The sequence below is a fragment of the Cervus elaphus genome, chromosome 3 (genome assembly GCF_910594005.1).
Source record: "Cervus elaphus chromosome 3, mCerEla1.1, whole genome shotgun sequence".
NCBI classification, from domain to species: Eukaryota; Metazoa; Chordata; class Mammalia; order Artiodactyla; family Cervidae; genus Cervus; species Cervus elaphus.
In genome coordinates, this window is record NC_057817.1 from 35,596,334 (window position 1) to 35,619,895 (window position 23,562).

At 38.0% G+C, this 23,562-nt stretch overlaps 1 protein-coding gene across 3 annotated transcripts in view; it reads right to left on the reverse strand.

Moving 5' to 3' along the window:
* Positions 1-23,562, reverse strand: part of TMEM117 (transmembrane protein 117) — a 569,518-nt gene that overhangs the window by 267,483 nt on the left and 278,473 nt on the right. For all 3 annotated transcript variants that reach the window (XM_043886463.1, XM_043886454.1, XM_043886473.1), the window contains one exon: positions 1,434-1,533. In XM_043886463.1, coding sequence (XP_043742398.1) covers positions 1,434-1,533 — 100 coding nt within the window. The remainder of the gene's footprint in view (positions 1-1,433; positions 1,534-23,562) is intronic.

The following is a 23,562-nucleotide window of genomic DNA, read 5'->3' on the forward strand; positions in this document are numbered from 1 at the left end:
TGTCCCTGACAAGCTGTGTTTAACTTGGGCATGATCTTTCTTTTGGTAGGTCCTCTCATTTTTAAGTGAATGAATTTGAATAAAGCTAATTAGGGTTAAATACAATTATGAAAGGTGTCAGTGAATGCTAAAGTGTTCCATTTTTATAAGCCCAGGTGGCTCGATGGTAAAGAGTCTGTCTGTCAAGCAGGAGACACAGGTTCAATCCCTGGATCAGGAAAATATCGGGAGAAGGAAATGGCAACCCATTCCAGTATTCTTGCCTGGAGAATACCATGGACAGAGGAGCCTGGTGGGCTATAGTCCATGGACTCACAAAGAGTCAGATAAGACTTAGAGACTAAACAATAACAACAATGCTCTTTGCATTCTGAGACTCTTATAAACTTATAGGACCCAGAGCCTTTAAGCTACATAGTGTCTTTAATTAACTCAGTGGTTAAATACAGAAATTACTCTCCTGGCAGATGAGCCCAGCATGAAACATGGTTTGTCTAATTGCTGCAGACATAAAGACTGATAAGGCACAAAAGAGACTAAAACAGATAACTCTCAGAACGCCTTAGTTACCATTAAGTTAGTAGGTTCAGTGAAGAAAAGAAATGCAGAAAATCATTTTTAAAGTCCTTAAAGATATTCATATGTCTTATCAGACAGCCTGAACAGTATTTCTTACTTTAAAAGTGTACATGTCAAATCAAGCAAACAATCCTTATAAAATTATTTAAAATCTCCCAGAAGAGTTTTCCATTAATTTGATGAATGTGTATGTGTATGTCCCACACACATACATACATGTCTATCCATATACATATACACACATATATACATACATTATATATAAATATATCTCAGTAGACAGTCATCATTAGTACTATAATTGTATTGATGTTTTTTCCTGAGGTAAATGGATATTGTATATAATCTCTAGATTTGTCTTTCTCATGAATTTGTTCCCCTTGCAAGCGAGGTAACTTCTGTCCTAAACCATGAAAAATAGTGTGTATTGCATAAAATCCAATTCACATTAGTTGAGAAAATAAAACTGTATCTTTAACCCTTGGGAGGACAGAGGAATGATGTAACAGAATAAACAGCACTGCTATGTTCAAAAGGGGCTGGTTCCAGTGACTTACTGCTTGGAAAACTAGGGATAACTGGACTTGGATTATCTAACAAGCCTGTTACTGAAATGACTGTTTAAATTTGGTGAAATAAATGAGACTTTCTCATGTTTGAGGGCTTTGCACAACTGCAACAATACTAACCAGGAAACAAGATCCTTCTTTTTTCACTTTGGAATGTTATTTGAAATATAACGTGAAATAAAATAATTCATGAGGCTATTGGTTTAAAAAGAAAAATAGTGTGTATAACATTATGAGCATGTCTTCCATCTGACATTTGAAGTGGGTGAAGTTGAAATTTCTTACCATCCAAGCTGTGACAAAGTCCCCCATCCAGGTCCCTACTGCAGCTAATTTCATGAAACTTTCATTTCGGATGCCCATATAGTCTGTAATGATATATGCTCTGTGGAAACAAACACACAAGACATTGTCCAGACTCAGAGAACCATACAGTCAAAGCTTTCTGGTTCAGCAACACTCAAAAGGGAATTTTCCCCCTTTTAACAAACTTTCTTGCTTTTGTCTCACCAGATGTGCTTATAAATCTGAAAGGCTAAGAGGAGCTCTGAGGGTGTCTGGGTCAGTTCCAATTAGATTTGAAAACTGACTGTGGCTACACCAATTACCATGTGCCTTTCATTTTTGAGCTGTAGGACTGACAACAGCTTTTGAAAATCAAACAGAAATACTCAGCAAAGGCATTATTCCATGCTCACTCAAGTATGAGGGGAGCAGAAACAATTCCTGAATTAGAGTAACTAGAAACGAAGAGAAGAGCTTACTTTCCTCCAGTTCTGTCTTCTCAAAGTAAGAACTATTGAAAAGATGCTGGGAGTAAGTTTTAAGTATATTGTCATATCTGAATAATGTTCAGAAGAAAGTCAAGATTTGAGAAAAAATTTCCACGTAGGGAAGTGATGTAAAATTTTACTCAAATACATGTGACTTAAATTATTATTTAATAGCAATGGCCAGATTCCACTTCGTCACTCTTTTGGCATAACTAGTTATTGTTTGCTTGCTATTAAAAATAAGTTTATATTCCTCACAGCTCAAAGAAAGGTTCAAAGGTACACTCGACTATTAAAAACAGGTAATAAGATCATGCTTATTGCTTATTAAGCATCTTCATTTTCTCATTTGATAGTCAAGAAAATCATAAATATCATTTTCCCATTTGTAATTTCACTAAGAAAACTGGGATTCAAAAATATCACTTACCCTGCCAATCAATACCACCTAACTAATGAATGGTACCTAGAAGCCAAATTTCTCTGTACATATTTTTTAATTCTAAGTATTTTTTTTTTACTCAGTTTTCTTTTACTTTAAATTTTGTTCCTTTTTTTAAACATGATAATACCTATACAACTTAGAGTACCCATTGAACATAATTCTCCTTAGATTAACTTTAAAACAATATGCAGTAGATAAATATTCATTAGTTATCTATTGAAACTATGAAGAAGCACATTTTTGAAGTCATTGAGAGTAAAGCTGCTTCCAATTCAGTTATTTTTTCTGGAGTTATTTAAGATAGTTTTTTTAATCTGATATTCAAATACACAGATATTTAACAACAAAAAACAAACACGAATTCTTAAAACAACTCTTTTCCCATGTGCTTCATCTACTTACTTTGGAGGGGCTATGTAAATATCTTAAGGTCTCATCTCAAAATTCTGGGTCTTATTCCATGCGTTTCCATAGTAGCCAAAAAAAAGAAAAACTTTAGCTACCAAAAACCTCATGCTAGCAATGTGCCAGAGATTGTTATTAGCATTTTAAAAACACAGTCCCCATCAACTTTCATATCAGAACAATGAAATGTATTGTTATTCCCATTTCAAAGATATGGAAGGCTTTAGAGAGTTTTTGCAACCTTCTCAAGTTTGAGCATCCAATAAATGGACAAGATTTGAATATACATTTGATTGATCCCCAAATCCATGTACTTAACTACTGTGCTATACCTTCTTCCTACAACTGTCAGTGGAGATACAAAAAGCACAAAGAACATCTCTGTTCCCCAGTATTTTAATAAGACAATGACAATCAAGGATTACTTTCTGTGGGGATAATTCATAACAAGAAGCCCAGAGAAGCATCCAGAAGCTACAACTCCCTAGAGCTACCATCAGCACTTCTACATTCCCACTTATACTGAGTTCACCCATCTAAGCAGCTCTTGGTCATTGGACTCAGGGTACTAAAGAATATTAGCTCTGTTAATTGTCCAGCTTTTTCAACGACACTTGCTTTGAAGATTTTGTTCAATGTTTTATTTCTACCTGTTCACTCTGCCAATTAATTCCAGAATACATTGGGCTAGGATAGAAATTCCTGGCTACATTCTTTGTGATTGTACAGATGTATGTAAGAGAAGGCATAATTCTTCTATTTCAGTTTCTGAAAACAAGGATGAGATAGCAAGCATGCAACAGACCAATGATCCAGCAAAAAAAATAAACCCTAAAAAAACTAAACAAAATATAAAAATAACTCCCCAAATCTGCTTTAAGTCATCTAAGAGCTGATGAAGCACTGAAGAGAAGAAAAACCAAGATACCAGATTGGCGAGCATTATAGAAAAGTTAACTGTATTTTCTCTGCGGACATTAGCTGATTCGACATTCAAGGCAAGACAAGAACCTGGATTTTGCCTGGGCAGAGAACAGTCTCAGTAGGTTAAAGAAGCAATGTTTGAAATTTAAGGAGCCAAGATTCTTGTGAGAAAGGGGATGCTGAGAAGAGAGTAAGATACACAGCCAGTCTTCAAGACTTTTGCCAAATTATGAACTTGTGAACTTGTGCACGAGGAATGCTGAGAGACTAAGCAGAAAGTCTCTATAGTCTGTGGCCATACCTTCCTGAACACACCCCATCTTGTCTGATCTCAGAAGCTAAGCAGGGTTGGGCCTGGTTAGGACTTGGATGGGAGAAAGTCTCTGTAAAGTATAGCAGAGGTCTGGCTACTTCATGCTGAGGAAACTATTATAGTTCAGAACATTCTGAGAGAATGGCCCAGGATATACAAGGGTATGAAAGACTAAAGAAAACCCGTGATGTATGGGTCCTTGTTGAAACTGTAAATCAACCCTTATCCAGTCCATTTCATGACTGAATTAAGGTGATCAGCTTCTATTCTTTGCAATTAACAGAGGAAAAACTGAACCTTTTCAGGAAGAATAAAATATCATCTATTTTTATTTATAAAATCCATCATTGAATCAAAAGTTACTAGAATGTCAAGAAACAAGATCCTATCAAGATCCTGAAAACCAAGAGAGTAAACAATAGCTAAAACTAGACCATAAGTTCCAGGAGGACTGTAAGTCATTTTTATCTATTCTTTTCACTGTTGATACCCCAGAGCCTAGAGCACTGCCTACAAGTGGTAAGTAATCAGTAAACATCTGCTTAATTTATGAATTAACAAAGTGACCCAAGTTATTCATATTTATTGATATATTACACAAGTAAACTTATATATACTAAACCCTAGAAATAGCAATAAAATAAGATTGACATGAAGAACTATTACATGTTTTCAAATTGTTTTCTGTGTTTACTTCACTTCTCCAACTACATTTGTATCTCCTTGATGGCAGAATAACTATCCTATATTCATGTAGAAAGATACAACAGCATAAAACAGGAGAATGTCCCTCCTCTGTGGCTGTGGGCACGTGGTAAGTACTGGACGCCATGATAAAGCAGAGGAGATAGCACACAGAATTTAATTAAGGATAAATTAATTATTTAAAAGTGAAGAGTGATATTTAAAATTTATTAGTTATCCTAGACATTTCTCCAAAGAAGACACACAGATGACAAACAGGCGTAAGAAAAGATGCTCATCATCGCTAATCATATTAGAGAAATAAAACTCGAAACTACCTAGAGATATCATCTCACATCAGTCAGAATGGCCATCATCAAAAAGTCCACGAACAATAAATGATAAACAGAGTATGGGAAAAAATCCTCCTACACTTTGGTGGGAGTGTAAATTGGTACAGCCACTATGGAGAACAATATGGAGTTTCCTTAAAAGTCTAAAAATATAGTTACCATGCAGTAATCCCACTCCGAGGCATGTATCTGGAGAAAACATGGTTTGAAAGGATATATGCACCCCAATATTCATTGCAGTGCTGTTGACAATATCCAAGATATGGAAGCAACCTAAATGTCCATTGACAAATGAATGGATAAAAATGATGTTGTACATATTATACAGTGGAATACTACTCAGTCATTAAAGAGAAAGAAATAATGTCATTTGCAACAACATGGATGGACCTGGAGGTTATTACATTAAGTAAAGTCAGACAGAGAAAGACAAATATCATAGGATATGGCTTATATACAGAATCTAAAAGAAAAACTGATACAAATGAACTTATTTACAAAACAGAAGTAGAGCCACACATGTAAAAACAAATTTATGGTTACCAAGGATAAGAGGCAGAGAGGGAGGGATAAATTGGGAATTTAGAATTGACATATACACACTACAATATCTAAACCAGATAAACAACAAGGACCTACTGTACAGCACACGGAATTCTGCTCAAAAATCTGTAATAACCTAAATGGAAAAATAATTTGAAAAGGAAGTGATGTATGTAAAACTGAATCACTTTGTTGTACTCCTGAAACTAACAATACTATAAATCAGCTAATGCCTGATACAAAATTTTAAAAATCTCCAGTCTCTTCTGTCCATGGGATTTTCCAGGCAAGAATACTGGAGTGAATTGCCATTTCCTCCTCAAGGGGATCTTCCTGGCCCAGGGATTGAACCTGCATCTCCTGTGACTCCTGCATTGCAGGCAGCTTCTTTACCACTGAGACACAAGAGAAGCTTTTTTTAAAGAAGAATATATTGTAGACTTTTGGATAGCAGCCATCCTGACTGGCGAGTAATGGTACCTCATTGTGGTTTTGATTTGCATTTCTCTAATAATGAGTGATGTTGAGCATCTTTTCATGTGTTTGTTAGCCATCTGTATGTCTTCTTTGGAGAAATGTCTGTTTAGTTCTTTGGCCCATGTTTTGATTGGGTCATTTATTTTTCTGGAATTGAGCTGCAGGAGTTGCTTGTATATTTTTGAGATTAATCCTTTATCTGTTTCTTCATTTGCTATTATTTTCTCCCAATCTGAGGGCTGTCTTTTCACCTTACTTATAGTTTCCTTTGTAGTGCAAAAGCTTTTAAGTTTCATTAGGTCCCATTTGTTTAGTTTTGCTTTTATTTCCAATATTCTGGGAGGTGGGTCATAGAGGATCTTGCTGTGATTTATGTCGGAGTCTACAAGCAATAAATGCTGGAGAGGGTGTGGAGAAAAGGGAACCCTCTTACACTGTTGGTGGGAATGCAAACTAGTACAGCCGCTATGGAAAACAGTGTGGAGATTTCTTAAACAACTGGAAATAGAACTGCCATATGACCCAGCAATCCCACTTCTGGGCATACACACTGAGGAAACCAGATCTGAAAGAGACACGTGCACCCCAATGTTCATCGCAGCACTGTTTATAATAGCCAGGACATGGAAGCAACCTAGATGCCCATCAGCAGATGAATGGATAAGGAAGCTGTGGTACATATACACCATGGAATATTACTCAGCCGTTAAAAAGAATTCATTTGAATCAGTCCTAATGAGATGGATGAAACTGGAACCCCTTATACAGAGTGAAGTAAGCCAGAAAGATAAAGAACATTACAGCATACTAACACATATATATGGAATTTAGAAAGATGGTAACGATAACCCTATATGCAAAACAGAAAAAGAGACACAGAAATACAGAACAGACTTTTGAACTCTGTGGGAGAATGTGAGGGTGGGATATTTCAAAAGAACAGCATGTATACTATTTATGGTGAAACAGATCACCAGCCCAGGTGGGATGCATGAGACAAGTGCTCGGGCCTGATGCACTGGGAAGACCCAGAGGAATCGGGTGGAGAGGGAGGTGGGAGGGGAGATCGGGATGGGGAATACGTGTAAATCTATGGCTGATTCATATCAATGTATGACCAAAAAAAAATAAATTAAAAAAAAATTAAAAAAAAAAAAGAATATATTGTATCAAAAAATTTAGCAGTTATTCTAAATTTTGCTGCTCTGGACAAATGTAAAGAAGAATTATAAACAGGCAGACCTGCCATAAAAACTTTCAACCATGAGTTCACAGATTTGCATATCTATTAACATTTAATAGTATTTCCTACTCAGGTTGTAAAGGACACAGTGTGCATATATTTATATTAGCAATTCTGGCCAGTTTGAATATCACATTGGACTCTGAAAAAGTGAAGTTATGGAGCTTATACACTCAAGAGTTTTTGGATACTGATTCAAAATCAAATTTTATTTGCTAGAAGCCACTGATACAGTTTCAGTTTTGTTCAGTTTTAGCTAATTATTTCAATTATTCATACATCTTTGTTTTGCTTTGTGCTTTAACTGGTTATCCGTGCATAGATCTAAAAAAGCCTGCACTCCTATCAGCCTTGCAGGTAAACATTTATCATTGATATTTTCTCTAAAAATTCTAAAAGAATTTCTTCTCAGGCTACAACTTCATTCCCCCCTCCTTGAGATTTCAAGTTTAACTGTCAAATCCATAACATAAATGTGGAAATGTCAACAAAATCTTGGAAAGGCTCATAATCATCGTAACCTCAAAACATGAGCTACTAAGCTTATTACACCTAATGAAACTTATGTGCTAAATGGCCATAAACTAAACAGACTCTAACATGGACTAACTAGTCAATAAAATGATAATGTAAAGAATTGGCCCTAAAGGTGAGAGTCTTGAGCACAAGCAACAAAGGCTCCAGCTTACTTCAGTCTATTACTTATACATAAGTGGATTCAGTCAATGCCAGGTGATTTAGGAGCTGAATCTCTGGAAGTTTAACAAGAGGCAGTAAACATAGATCACCAACCCAAAATGGATTCATGCTTCACTGAAGATCCATCTGTGGCCAGCTGGATTCACAATGTCACAGCTGTTTCTCTCAGCCATGTTTGGGCAACATAAACCAGATTGGGGGCTTCACAGACACGTAAATCATGGATAAGGAGTTGACTTAACATGAGTACAGACCTGTATTAAACACAATGGACCTCAACCAAAAACTCTAAGTGTTCTTAAGGCTTAAGGTGAAAATCTGTCCACATAAAATGCCAGAAATTAAACATATTATGATATTAGCCTTTCTTAGATTTTTTCTTTGTAATGAAATGATTAAAAGCCTTTAATCTAGCCACTTGTTCAACTATTATCCAAATAACCACATTTTAGTATTTCTTCTCAAAATTTCTACTTCTTGACTATTGAAAAACTTAGAAGGAGATCAATACATGTGTATGAACTTTCCAGGAAAGACCTAGGGTGTGAAGCTATGGAGCAAAATTCACTGGAAGGTGACAACAGTTGCAGACAATTGTCAGAAGGAGACTGAGTTCTGTGCTTAGTCGCTCAGCCATGTGTCCGACTCTTTGTGACCCCATGGACTGCAGCCCACTGGGCTCCTCTTTCCACGGGGTTCTCCAGGCAAGAATACTGGAGTGGGTTGCCATGCCCTCCTCCAGGGGATCTTCCCAATCCAGGGATCGAACCCAGGTCTCCTGTATCGCAGGTGGATTCTTTACCAACTAAGCCACCAGGGAAGAGTCTAGAGTGACTAAAACTGCATCTGGACCTAAAAACGTTTACAAGTAAAGCTCCAACTCAAATTCCCCAACTTTAGCTATTCATTATCTCTAATTTTTACACAGAAGATATATAAGACTGCAGATGGCGTATTTATTGGACAAACCCACCCTGACTGCTGGCACACTCATATTACATCAACTCTTCCTTTCATTCCTTGTCTTGCTTAAGCCTACTCAGTGAAATTCATTTGTAGTAGATACAGAAACCTTAGTATAACATCAATTCCTCCCTCTCTTTTACCCTCAACGTTTGGTTAATCTAATGTAACCTTTCATAAGGTTACTTCTAATAGGTCCTCAAGCTATGTTGTTTTTCTGTCATCACTGCTACCAATATCTTAACTCTGTTCATAACCATCTCTAATCTGAATTACACAATAGCCTCTTGTTTCCCTGTGATCATCCTCACCTTATTATAAATTCTTCACTGCCACTATGGTAAATTCTGGGGAATTAAAATGGTATACTAGAAGCACAGGAGTCCTAGAACCAGAAAGTATTGGTTTGGCAATATTGGAGTATTTGGAGTGGCAATATCCCACTCTGTGACCTGGGATAAATGATTAGCTTGATAATAATCCATTCCTTTATCTGTAGAATGAGAATAAGTATATCTTTCCCTCACAAGGATTTCCTGAGGATTACATGAAATAAGGGATATAAAGCTTCCCCCAGGGCACAGGCCCCACTCTGATTCCTTCTTTTTCTTTTGTCCTACCCAGTTATGTGAGAATTTTCTTATCTTCTTGTGCATCTGACGTCTTCTGTCGGTGCTTAGTAGCCGTTCTGTGTGATTCATTCCATTTGTAGATATATTTTGATCGTTTCTGTGAACAGAGGCAAGTTCTACTTCCTACTTCTCTGCCATCTTGTCTGACCTCCCCATTTTTTTTCTTTTCTGGACCACTATATTATTTTGGAAAAGGGAGCTAGTAGGTCAGAGATCTATCCTTTATTTGCATATCTATTATGAAACAGTTATGATGTGCTGTGTGTGCGCTTAGTCATTCAGTCATGTCCAACTCTTTGTGACCCCATGGTCTATAGCCCACCTGGCTTCTCAGTCCATGGAATTCTCTAGGCAAGAATACTGGAATGGGTAGCCATTCCCTTCTCAGGGGATCTTCCTGACCCAGGGATTGAACCTAGATCTCCTGCACTGCAGTCAGATTCTTTGACATCTGAGACACCAGAGAAGCCCTTCTTGTAGCACGTGAATTTATATTACATAAGCATAGCTCATGAAGTGAAGTGAAGTCGCTCAGTCGTGTCCAACTCTTTGCAACCCCATGGACTGTAGCCTACCAGGATCCTCAGTCCATGGGATTTCCCAGGCAAGAATACTGGAGTGCGTTGCCATTTCCTTCTCCAAAGCATAGCTCATATTCACTAAGTAAATTGACATAGTTCATTACTCACTAAGTAAATCCCTATAGTCTCCCTATTTTCTGAATCATGGACCCAGTATTTGTAAACTCAAAAGTTTCCAAGAGGAAAGAAATAGCATCCCAAAGTTAGGTATCACTTCCTGGATTATCATCCAGCACCTCTTGTCTAATAATTTCTTCAACCCATTATCACATTTCCGCAGTCCACAGAGTCACAGGGGCAGGCTTTGAACATAGATACACTGTAATAAGAGTAAGCCATGGCAATCCACTCCAGTATCCTTGCCTGGCAAATCCCATGGAAGAGAAGCCTGGCAGGCCGCAGTGCATAGGGTCACACAGAGTCAGACATGACTGAAGCGACCTAGCAGGCACCCACATACTGTCACAACCAAATTTGCTGATATCCTATTTTTCCCTTTCCTGGTAATTTAGAATCAAGACTCAAAGAGAGAAAGAGGAAATCTCTTTCCAGGAGGCTGAACGAAGAAAAGCCCAGTGATTACTGGTGATGACATTCTATCCTCTGAGAGTTGTTCTTGTTGTTCAGTTGCTCCTTGTGACTCCATGGACATGCCAGGCTCCTCTGTCCTCCCAGAGTTTGCTCAAATTCATGTTGATTAAGTTGGCAATGCTATCCAATCAATTCATCCTCTGCTGCTCCCTTCTACTTTTGCCTTCAATCTTTCCCAGCATCAGGGGCTCTTCCAGTGAGTCAACCCTTTGGATCAGGTGACCAAAGTATTAGAGTTTCACCTTTAGCATCAGTCCTGCCAATGAATATTCAGGATTGATTTTCTTTAGGATTGACTGATTTGATCTCCTTGAAGTCTAAGAGGCTCTCAAGAGTCTTCTCTGGCACTACAGTTCAAAAGCATCAGTTCTATGGCACCTCGCCTCCAACTCTCATAGCCATATGTGACTACTAGAAAAACCATAGCTTTGACTATTTTCTCTATTTCTTTGCATTGTTCATTTAAGAAGGTCATGTTATCTCTCTCTGCTATTCTATGGAACTCCGAATTGAGTTAGGATATGTTTCTTTTTCTCCCTTACCTTTTGATTCTCTTCTTTCCTTAGCTATTTGTAAAGCTTCCTCTGGCAACTACTTTGCCTTCTTGGATTTCTTATACTTGGGGATGGTTTTGGTCACTGCGTCCTGTACAATGTTATGACCCTTCAATCATAGTTCTTTAGGAATTCTGTCTATAAGATCTAACCACTTGAATATATTATTCACCTCCACTGTATAATCTGCCTGCAACGCAGGAGACCCAGGCTCAATCTCTGAGTTGGGAGGATCCCCTGGAGAAGGAAATGGGAACCCACTCCAGTATTCTTCCCCAGAGAATTCCACAGACAGAGGAGCCTGGTGGGCTATAGTTCATGGGGTCGCAAAGAGTCGGACACAACTGAGCAGCTAACAACCTCAACTGTATGATCATAAGGGATTTGATTTAGGTCATACCTGAATGGCCTAGTGGTTTTCCCTATTTTCAACTGAAACCTGAGTTTTGCAGTAAGGAGCTCATGATATGAGTCACAGCTTCCAGTCTTGTTTTTGCTGACTGTATAGAGCTTCTCCATCTTCAGCTGCAAAGAATATAATCAATCTGATTTTGGTATTGACTATCTGGTAATGTCCATGTGTAGAGTCATCTCTTGTGTTGTTGGAAGAGGATGTTTTCTATGACCAGCCTAGTCTCTTAACAAAACTCTGTTAGCCTTTACCCTGCTTCATGTTGTAATCCAAGGCCAAACTTCAATCTATTCGTCACCTCCGTTGTTATTCTGCATATCTTGATTTCCCACGTTTGCATCCCAATCCACTATGATGAAAAATGACATCTTTTTTTTCTGGTGTTGGTTCTAGAAGGTTTTGTAGAACCAATCAACTTCAGATTCTTTGGCTTCAATGGTTGGGGCATAGACTTGTATTACTAGGATGTTGAATGGTTTGCCTTGGAAATGAACCAAGATCATTCTGTTGTTTATTAAACTGTACCCAAATACTGCATTTTAGACTCTTCTGTTGACTATAAGGGCTCAGTTCAGTTCAGTTACTTAGTCGTGTCTGACTCTTTGCAACCCATGGACTGCAGTCCGCCAGGCTTCCCTGTCTATCACCAACTCCTGGAGCTTGCTCAAACTCATGTCCATTAAGTCAGTGATGCCATCCAAGCATCTCATTCTCTGTCATTTCATTATCTTTTCCTCCTGCCTTCAACCTTACCAGCATCAGGGTCTTTTCCAATGAGTCAATTCTTTGCATCAGGTGGCCAAAGTATTGAAGTTTCGGCTTCAGCATCAGTCCTTCAAATGAATATTCAGGACTGATTTCCTTTATGATTGACTCCTTGCATTTTAATCTCCTTTAAGTCCAAGGGACTCTCAAGAGTCTTCTCCAACTCCACAGTTGAAAAGTATTAATTCTTCAGCACTCAGCTTTCTACTCTTTCTAGCGTAGCTTTGTAGAAGAGGGCTACTCCATCTCTTTTAAGGGATTCTTGTCCACAGTAGTAGATATAATGGTCATCTGAATTAAAGTCACCCCTTCCTATCCATTTTATTTCACTGATTCCTAAAATGCTGATGTTCAGTCTTGCCATCTCCTGCTTAACCATGTCCAACTTACCTTGATTCATGTACCTAACATTCCAGGCTCCTATGCAATACTGTTCTTTATATCATCAGACTTTACTTTCACCACCATACACTTGTAGACCATTTCTGCTTGACCCAGCAGCTTCATTCTTTCTGGAACTGTTAGTAACTGCCCTCCACTATTCCCCAGTAGCATATTAGACACCTTCTGACCTGGTCGGCTCATATACTGCCGTCATATTTTTTGCCTTTCCATACTGTTCATGGCGTTCCCCAAGCTAGAATACTGGAGTGGGTTGCCATTTCCTGCTCCAGGGGATCTTCTTGATCCAGGGATCAAACTCATGATTCCTGCATCTCCTGCACTGGCAGGCCAATTTTTCACCATTGCTCCACCTGGAAGCCCTTAACTATTCTCCAAATAAAAAATTTAGAGCTTAAAAATGCAGTTTTGAATATTTTGTTCAGTTTTAACAATACTTTTTTTTTTTTTTCCTTTTAGAAAGGAATGCCACTAAATGTGCTGCAGGTAAAGGATCATCAGTTTGGCTGATAGACTTAGGTTAGTTTTCAGACTCCTCCTAAAAAGAACAAGGACAAATGTATTGTGCCCACTCTTTATGATGCTGTTCCAGACAATGAGGAGAGCTTTGTTTAAATGTCAATGTACTATTTACATACACACATTTTCTAAATGTGCTAAAGTTTAAAATAAGATTCCTCTCCCCAGTTAAAAATAATGTATATACATATTTTAGTTAAAACCAGTATGTTGAATGTGTCTCATTGAGATGCAGGACACACAATGAGAGGGTGTCAACTGAGTGACAGAGAGTATCTGCATTTAACAGATAAAAAGTAGATAAGAGGTTACATCTCTTAGACTGCTAATGTAAAGGGAGCTTGATTTTAAAATAAAACATGTTGACAAAAGACTAAACAAAGACAGAGAAAGTGTAGCTTAGAGCAGAGGCTGCATCTCTGACAGATTAAAGATTTTCACAAGTCTCCTACAAAGTGTCAGGAGAAGGTAACAAAAAGATAGGCTTAAGTAGACATCATAGTAAAGAATACAGAGCTGAGAAAGTTTCACAGACGCTTGTGAGAGGAGTCTGGAATTGAGTTTGCCAACAGTATAGATGACTGAGGGTAGCAAATACAGGACTCTTAAATATTTTCCAGATGTTAAACCCTACTGATGTGTCAACTAGCACACACTTTTGCCCTCAAACATCTCTGGGCCTGGACCCTCAGTCTAAGAGTCAGGCTCACTCATGGGGCATCTCTTCAGCCTAATTATGGATGCCCAATTATTATCAAATGTGCTTCAAATTAGAAGTGAGAGCAATCTTATTGCCCTATAAATTTGCTCTGCAATTTCACTAATTATATAACTTCTTTTGATTTAACAATAAAGAATTTCATTTTCTGATTTTTACAATGTTTGCTTCACAGGCTATACCACCCCAGCCTACGGTAACAAGAAAAGGAAATAAGGCCACACTTTCACCCACTTCTGAACATTTCAAGTCCATCCAATTTTCTCCCAAATAATTCAAGGAGTTTTCATAGAGTTTCATCTGTGCTTTTAGAACTAGTACCCTTAGCAACTTTTTTCCAGGTGATACAGATGTCAAAGATGGTACCAAAGGTATCCTCTCTTTTACTGATGTCCACTAAAGCTGTTACCACAACTATTTATGTTGTCAGTGTATGTGTCAAGACCCAAAGGTACACTGTAATTCTGTCATTGTGCCTTTTGCCACCTTACCCAATTCTGAGATCAGTCATCAATGTACCCACATTATTACCTTACTTCTATCCCAACACATCCTAATATCAACAGTGCTGCTGATACCCTAAAGCTTCAAATACCCACAGAGAATATGGGAAAATGCTTAGTATTTATTATTTTAATTAACACTGGCTTATAACATTATATAAGTTTCATGAGTACATTATATTTCAATTTCTGTATACACTGAAGCATGCTCACCATCAAAATTCTAGTTTCTGGAGAATTCTGCCAAACATATAAAGAGCTAGTATCAATTCTTCCCAAACTATTCCCCAAAATAGAAAAGCATGGAATGTTCCCAAATTCATTCTAGGAGGCCTAATACCAAAATCAGACAAAGGCACTACCAAGAAATAAAAAATAAAGATAAGAAAATTACCAGCCAATAACTCTGATGAGTATAGATAAAAATCCTTAATAAAATATTGGCAATCAAATTAAATAATATGTAAGAAGGTTCATACACCATGATCAAGTGTAACTTATTCCAGAGATGCAGGAGTGGTCCGATAAACACAAATCAAATACTGTGATATACCACAGTAACAGGACTTCTTCCCTGGTGGCTTGGTGATAAAGAATCTGCCTGCAATGCAGGAGATGCAGGAGACATGGGTTCAATCCCTGGGTTGGGAAGATCTCCTGGAGGAGGGCATGGCAACCCACTCCAGTATTCTTGCCTGAAGAGTCCCGTGGACAGAGGAGCCTGGTGAACTACAGTCCATGGGGTTGCAAAGAGTCAGACATGACTGAAGCAACTGAGCATACATGCATCATATTAACAGAAGGAAGGATAAAAATTATATGACCATATACCTAGATGTAGAAAAACCATTTGGCAAAATTCAACATTCATTCGTGATAAAAATCCTCCTCAAAGTTTAGGTAGAGGGAACATATCTCAACATAACAAAATCCATTTAAGACAAATCCACAGCTAACATCATACTCAATGGTGAAAACCTGAAAACCTACCCTCTAAAATCAGGAAAAAGACAAAGATGTCTACTCTCACCACTTCTATTTAACACAGTATTGAATTTTTTGGCCACAGCAATAAGACAAGAAAAAGAAATAAAAGGTATCCAAATTGGAAGGGAAGAAGTAAAACTGTCACTATTTGAAGATGACATGATGCTACAAATATAGAAGACCTGAAAGTGAAAAGTGAAAGTGAAGTCACTCAGTCATGTCCGACTCTTTGCAACACCATGGACTGTAGCCTACCAGGCTCCTCCATCCATGGGATTTTCCAGGTAATAATATTGAGTGGGTTGCCATTTCCTTCTCCAAGAAGACCTGAAAAACTCCACTAAAAAGACTATTAGATCTAATAAAGGAATTCAGAAAAGTTGTGGGATACAAGATTGGTATACAGAAATCTGTTGCTTTTCTATACACTAATAAGGAACTATCAGAAATAGAAAGCAAGAAAACAATCCCATTTAATATCACACCAAAGTGAATAATATACCCAGGAATAAATGAGGTGAAAGACCTATACTCTGAAAATTATAAAAGTTTTGATGAAGAGAATAAAAAAATGATAAAAAGAAACAGAGAGCTATCTCATGCTCTTGGGTTGGAAGAATTAATATTGTTAAAATGCCCATACTATCCAGAGCAATCTACAGATTTAATGCAATCCCTATAAAAATACCCATGACATTTTTCACAAAACAAAAACAAATGATGCTAAAATTTATGTGGAACCACAAAAGACCCCAAATTGCCAAAACTATATTAAGAAAGAAAGAACAAAGGTGGAGATATCATGTTCCCTAACTTCAGACAATACTTCAAAGCTATCCCTGGTGGCTCAGTGGTAAAGAATCCTCCTACCAATACAGGAGATACAGGTTCTATCCCTGGGTCAGGAAGATCCCTGGAAAGGGAAATGGCAGCCCACTCCAGTATACTTGCCTGGGAAATCCCCTTGCCAGAGAAGCCTGGTGGGCTACAGGCCAGGGAATCATAAAAGAGTTGGACAGAACTTAGTGACTAAACAACAAGAATGACAGTAATCAAAACAACAGATTACTGGCACAAAAACTGACACAGATTGACAGACCAACAACATAAAAGGAGCCTAAAAATAAACCCAACACATGATTGATGGGCTTCCTAGGTGACACTAGTGGTAAAGAACCTGCCTGCCAATGCAGGAGATATAGGAGATGCTGGTCTGATCCCTGGGTCAGGAAGATCCCCAGGAGAAAGAAATGGCAACCCACTCCAGTATTCATGCCTGGAGAATCCCGTAGACAGAGAAGCCTGGCAGGCTACAGTCCATGGTGTTGCAGAGTCAGACACCACTGAGCAACTCAGCACTCACAGTACCCATGCATGCTTATGCAACTCAGCACTCACAGTACCCATGCATGCTTATGATTAGTTAATCTATGACAAAGGAAGCGGGAATATACAATGAAGAAAAGCCAGTCTGTTTAATAAGTAGAATAATGAAATTAGAAGATTTTTCTCACACCATAAACAAAAATGGACTCAAAATGGATTAAAGACCTAAATATCAGAGCAGAAGCCATTAAATTCCTAGTAGAGAATTCAGGTAGCACACTTTTTGACATAATATTGCAGCAATATTTTTTTAAGTTCATTTCCTAAAGCAAAAGAAACAAAAGCAAAATAAACAAATGAAACCTAATTAAACTTAAATTTTTGCATAGCAAAGTAAACCACTGATAAAGCGAAAAGATAACCTATTAAATGGGATAAAATATTTGCAAATGATAAATCTAATAAGAGGCTAATATCCAAAATATATAAATAGCTCATCCAACTCCATATCAAAAAAGCAAACAACCAATTAAAAATAGGCAGAAGACTAAAATAGACATCTTTCCAAACAAGACATACAAATGCCTAATAGGTACATGAAAAAATGCTCACCATCACTAATCATCAGAGAAATTATTGTATCGATGGTTTGCAATTATCTTCTCTCACCTTAGGGATCACATGTAAATCCATGGGGATAGGAATAAAATATGTTATGATTTATTCACATAATTCCTTCCCTTTCAACACTTGCCCATTGTCCTTAAGCAAGATATCCTTGTTTTTACTTCTTATTCAGTGTTATCTTCCAGGAGGCTCTTTGGTGCCATACATAACAGTACTTCAGAGGCAGGATTGCATGTGAACTTGGTGGAGTGAGAAGATGTGCTTCTCCTCACCAAACTCAAACAATATGACAGTATAGGAAGAGAAGAATAAACTTGCAAAGTGGGAGAAGAGATAACAGGAAATGAGAAATATTAATAAAGTTTTTATAAAGCAGATTGAGAGATGATGATGGTTTCAACTTGCCCTGTAGTATGAAATTCTTTGGGGATATTAAGGAAGAACCTAATTCTGTTTCTGAACCTCCACAATACTCAGGGACTGGAGGAGGTTCAGTATTTCTGGATGTGAGAGAGGGAAAGGATGGAACTTAAAATAGGATTGGAAATCCTGCATGATAAGTAGTTTATTTACTTTCTTCCAGCCAATAAACGCAGAAAATTACTTGTGTCTCACCTAGCTAAGAAGGACATTTGCTAGCAATATCTGGAGAAATTCAAGCAGAGTTAGACATGTTAATGAAAATAGAAGCCAAAAATTTATATTTTTTAATATTAAACAGTGAGTCTCATTACCTAAAATACTATTTATATGGGTTAAAGACAAAGTTTCATCTCAAAAAAATTGACCAGTTCTGCCCTTCCCCCAAAAGTCATTAACAGCTGAAGATCACCCAATGAGATAAGCCAATTCCCATAGACCACCATCCCCTTCTACTCGAGTCTTACTGGTCACAAACCTGTCTATGCACAGAGACTTTCCAATCATCTTTTATTGCCCACTACTGAGAATGAACACACTTCACACATTACCATGTATTGAGGTAAATTTTTAACAACAAAAAAGCTCAAAACTAAATAAAAATGAGGAACTTCGAGGAAATAGACAATACAAAAAGCAGAGAAAAAGTGTACAGATAGAATAAAAATACCTTCCTGATATGCAAAGTAAAAATTCAATTATATGCTGTCTATGAATGGCAACCTAATCCAGCATTCTTGCCTGGAGAATCTCATGGACAGAGGAGCCTGGTGAACTACAGTCCATGGGGTTGCAAAGAGTTGGACATGACTGAGCACCTAAGCACAGCACATGAAAAATACAACAGGACTTCCCTAGTGGCCCAGTGGTTAAGACTCCACACTTTGAATGCAGGGGGCACAGATGTGATCCCTGGTCAGGGAACTAGGGGCTTCCTCTGTGACTCAGCAGTAAAGAATCTGACTGCAATGCAGGAACCACAAGAAACGTGGGTTCAACCCCTGGGTCTGTAAGATCCCCTGAAAGAGGGCATGGCAATCCACTCCAGTGTCCTTGCCTGGAGAATCTCATGGACAGAAGAGCCTGGTGGGTTACAGTCAGTGGGGACACAAAAAGTCAGACACAACAGAAGTGACTTGGCACGCGCGCACACACGTAGGGAACTAAGGTCTCGGATGTCAAAAAGAACTCAACCAAACAAACAAACAAAAAGTACAACTAAAACTAAGACTACATAAGTGTTCAAAGAAAAATAGTAAAAAATGTTTAAAAAGCAACATGCAAACAATAACAAAAAGAAATCTGGTATAGCTATAGTAACATCAATTAAGGCAAAAATATTATTGTAAATTAAGAGGGAGCCTTACTAATGACAAAAAATTAAACCCATCAGGAAGATACAATGTGCCATCAAAATTTAGGAATTAAAGTAAATTAATATAATGGCAAGAAAAAACAGACACATTCACACACACAAACACACACACACACATATATACATAAGTCCAAAATATACATTCTTTTAGTGCAACAAAGAATATTAAACATATTGGAAATAAACAGGCAAACATTTTCAAAAAGAAAATGAAAAGAAAATAAACAAGACTACAAAGCAAATCTCAAAATTCTTAAGTGACTGAATCACATAGAGGATATTCTTTGACCATAATGTAACTAGACCATAAAATCAACAATAAAAGGATAATTTGACAATCCCCAAATCTTTGGAAACTAAGAAATACAAATCCAAGTAATACATAAGTCAAAATCAAAATCTCAGTGGGACAGAGAAAATATCTTGAACTGGAAAGTAATACAAAATATCATGAGATACACCTAAAGCCATGCTTAAACTTTCAATTTTAAATAAATATATTAAAAAAGAAAAATGCTAAAAGTTAATGAATTAAAAATATTTCTCAAGAAATTAAAGTAGTAAAATAAACCCCCAAAAGATAAAAATAATTTTAAAAATTCTAAAATTAGAATTTAAACGGAAGAAAAAATGGAAATATACAATAGATAAGATGAGCGAAGTTGGTCCTGTGAAAAGACATAAAATTGGTAACTCTCTAGCAAGACGGGTCAAATATAAAGAGAGAAGGTACAGATAAAGATTTCTGAAAAGTAAACATGTCACAAATGAAAAAGGGGCATTGCTACAGATCCTGTAGATATTAAACAAATAATAGGAGGGCATTTTATGAAATTTAGATGAAATCAACACAGTAGAAAAACACTTAAACAAATACCCAAAATGTACATAGGAACAAAAAAAGAGTTTTAAAAAATAGATCTATTCACAAAATTGAATTTATAATTAGAAAGTTTTCCACAGGAAAATTCCAGGCCCAGATGTGTACATGGGCACCGAGAGAAATGAGCAGTAATGTTTATAGTATCATTATTTACAATAGCCTGAAACTGGAAACAGCATGAATGTCTATCAGCAGAAGAATGGATAAATATATTACAGCACAGTCATACAATGGAGACTACTCAACAACGAAAATGAACAAATTACTACTATAGAAAGCCTGGAAGGAGCTCAGAAACTTACATAAAAGTAGCCAGACAAAAATAAAAGAGAACATGTTGTATGATTATGAGTATATAAAGCTCAAAACACAGGAAAAATGAAACTACAGTGATTAGGGAAGTATTCTAAGTGGTAAAACTACAAAGAAAAGCAAAAAAGTAAAGAGCATACAAGTGAAATATGGGTTATTTTGGAGAAACAGTGGTTTATTATTAGGAAAGGCAGTCAGAGGGTTTCTGAGGTGCTGGCAATTTTTTTTTTGTTGTTGTTTAATACAAATGGTAATAACATGGATAACATGGGCGTCACTTAAAAATATTTGATAATTCATAAAAGTTGGGGTTCTAGGTGACTCAGTGGTAAAGAATCTGCCTGCAATGCAGGAGATACAGGAAACTTGGATTCGATACATGGGTGGGGAAGATCCCCTGGAGGAGGGTATGGCAACCCACTCCAGGACTCTTGCCTGGAGAATCCCATGGACAGAGGGGCCTGGCGACCTACAGTCCATAGGATCACACAGTCAGACATGACTAAAGCAACTTAGCATGCATGCAAGCAATAATTAAGTTACATATATGTGTGTTCTATATGCTTTCATGTAGGTATGTTATTTCTATATTTAAAAAAATCTTACCAAAAAGAAAGTACTTGCTATTATAGAAAAGATTAAGAAATGGTTGCTATTACTGTCATAGATGAAACACTGGGCTAGCAAAAGAAAAATTAGTTTTAGGTTGAATTGGAAGGTCCCACAAAGGGAAGAGGAAGAACAAGAGAAAATTCCTGAAATATGAGCAAGTCTGCATGTATTGGAGCAGTGCAAGTAGTGAACTATCTTGGCTAGAGCAAGCACAATATAAAGGAATCATAAAAGATGAAGCTGAAAATTAATGATGTGGGAAAGGACATGGAGTACTCACAAGGTAATTTACTCCCTGTTTCAGAGCCTGTGGACAATTCACATTTGGAATTTAGACTGTTTAGAGTTTCTTCCACAAGACACTGCATTTTAAACAGCTTTCTGCTTTTTAACTAACCATGTTTCTTGGTATCTCTTAATGGAAAAGTGGTGATATAGCCTTATCAAATGCAAGGACTACCATTTTGCCATCCATAATGCCTGATAAGGTAGAGATTAAATCAAGTGCCATTTGAAAGACTCATAAACATGGAGATCTGCTCCACTGATTTCAAGGGATGAAGCAGAAAGTCACCTCAAAGCACGTGTTCTCTCGGTTCCAGGAAGAATCATGCTGGTAATTTCCCAGAAGTTCCACGTACTAGGATAAGAAACTTACTGGGGAAGGGAATAGGAAAGAGCGTATTAAACCTCTGAGACTCTTGCAAAAATTCTCCAAGGTCCCTGACATGCAGAGCTGCTCACTGGGGAGGAAATGGGTCCATCTACTCCTCAAGAGGAGAGGGACACAGGCTTGTGAAGGATGTGACTGTTGCCCAGGGGTAGGACGGAATCCTGAGGCCTCCCCAAACCAAACCTGCCAGCAAAGTGTGACTGATGGGAGCTCTTCTAAACTTCTAAACATTCTGAAGGGGCATATGCTCATGGCCCAGGTGGGGTCTGGGCCAGGGTGGACTCCAAGATATAGTGGACAGGAGTGTGTGTAATGATGTGGGTGCAAGCTTCAAATGTCATACTACATGGCAGCTAGATCCAAGAACAGTCGAAGAATAATCAATAGCTTCCTTGATGGCTCATATTTGAAAAAGACTCCAGGGACCGCATATTGGATCAGGTAAGGCACAAAATTTAAGGTCAACTGGGTACGGAAAGAAAGCTGAGCACCAAAGAATTGATCCTTTGGAACTGTGGTGTTGGAGAAGACTCTTGAGAGTCCCCTGGACTGCAAGGAGATTAGACCAGTCAATCCTAAAGGAAATCAATCCTGAATATTCATTGGAAGGACTGAAGCTCCAATACTTTGGCCACCTGATGCAAAGAACTGACTCATTGGAAAAGACCCTGAGGCTGGGAAACACTGAAGGCAGGAGGAGAAGGGGATGACAGAGGATGAGATGGTTGCATGGAATCACCAACTCGATGGACATGAGTTTAAGCAAGCTCCAGGAATTAGTGATGGACAGGGAGGCCTGGCATGCTGCAGTCCCTGGGGTCAAAAAGAGTCAGGCATGACTGAGTGAATGAACTGAACTGGGTAGGTTAAATTTTAAAAGGGAGACTGGACTCCTTGCTAATGAATGCAGAAAGAGTCTCAAGTCATAAATGTGAAAAGTTAAAATAAATCAGGACCAAAGTTGTACTCTGAGTTTGTGAAGCATTCATGCCACCAATATACAATGCCAGAGATTTCTGCCCAATCAGCTTAAATCTGCTTGGTGTATATATCACCCTCCACAAACACTAAAAGCATAGGCTTTGGGTAGGAATTAAAGGTCTGTCTGCCTAGAGACTTCTCTTCAGCCTCTTCAGATAAAAGGAGCATATCCAACCCTAAAAAATAGCCACTAAAAATGCCTCCCAGGCTGCAATTTAACTTGAAAGAGAGGGTCAGCTACTTATTCATTCTTCGGGCAATACTGACTGAATACCTCCTGTATGCCTGGAACTGTGTGAGGTGCTGGGAATACAAACATGAACAAGACATGGTCATTACCATTCAGCAAATGAAAAAAAAAACATGCAAATAAGTCAACAGAGTCCTATGTGGACAATGCTGCACACCAGGGAGAGGCAGAGACGAGAGGCTCCCAATTCTGCTGGTGTGAAAGAGAGGGGCCAGGGAAGAGCAGGCTTCACAGAAGAGGGACAGAGGAGGGAAGATGCGTTTGAAGTAGAAGGAAGCAGATGTACAAAGACAGAATTGAAAGCAGCAAGCATGTTAAAGGGAGCAGCAAGGGCCACTCGGGGCTGCTGCTGGATGCACAGTGAGACAGGAAGGGAGGCCAGGAAGCCAGGGCTGTATCACGGAAGGCGTTGCACAGCCTTCACCATCTGCTTCCTAAAATACTTTACTGAAATGGGAGCATCAGAACC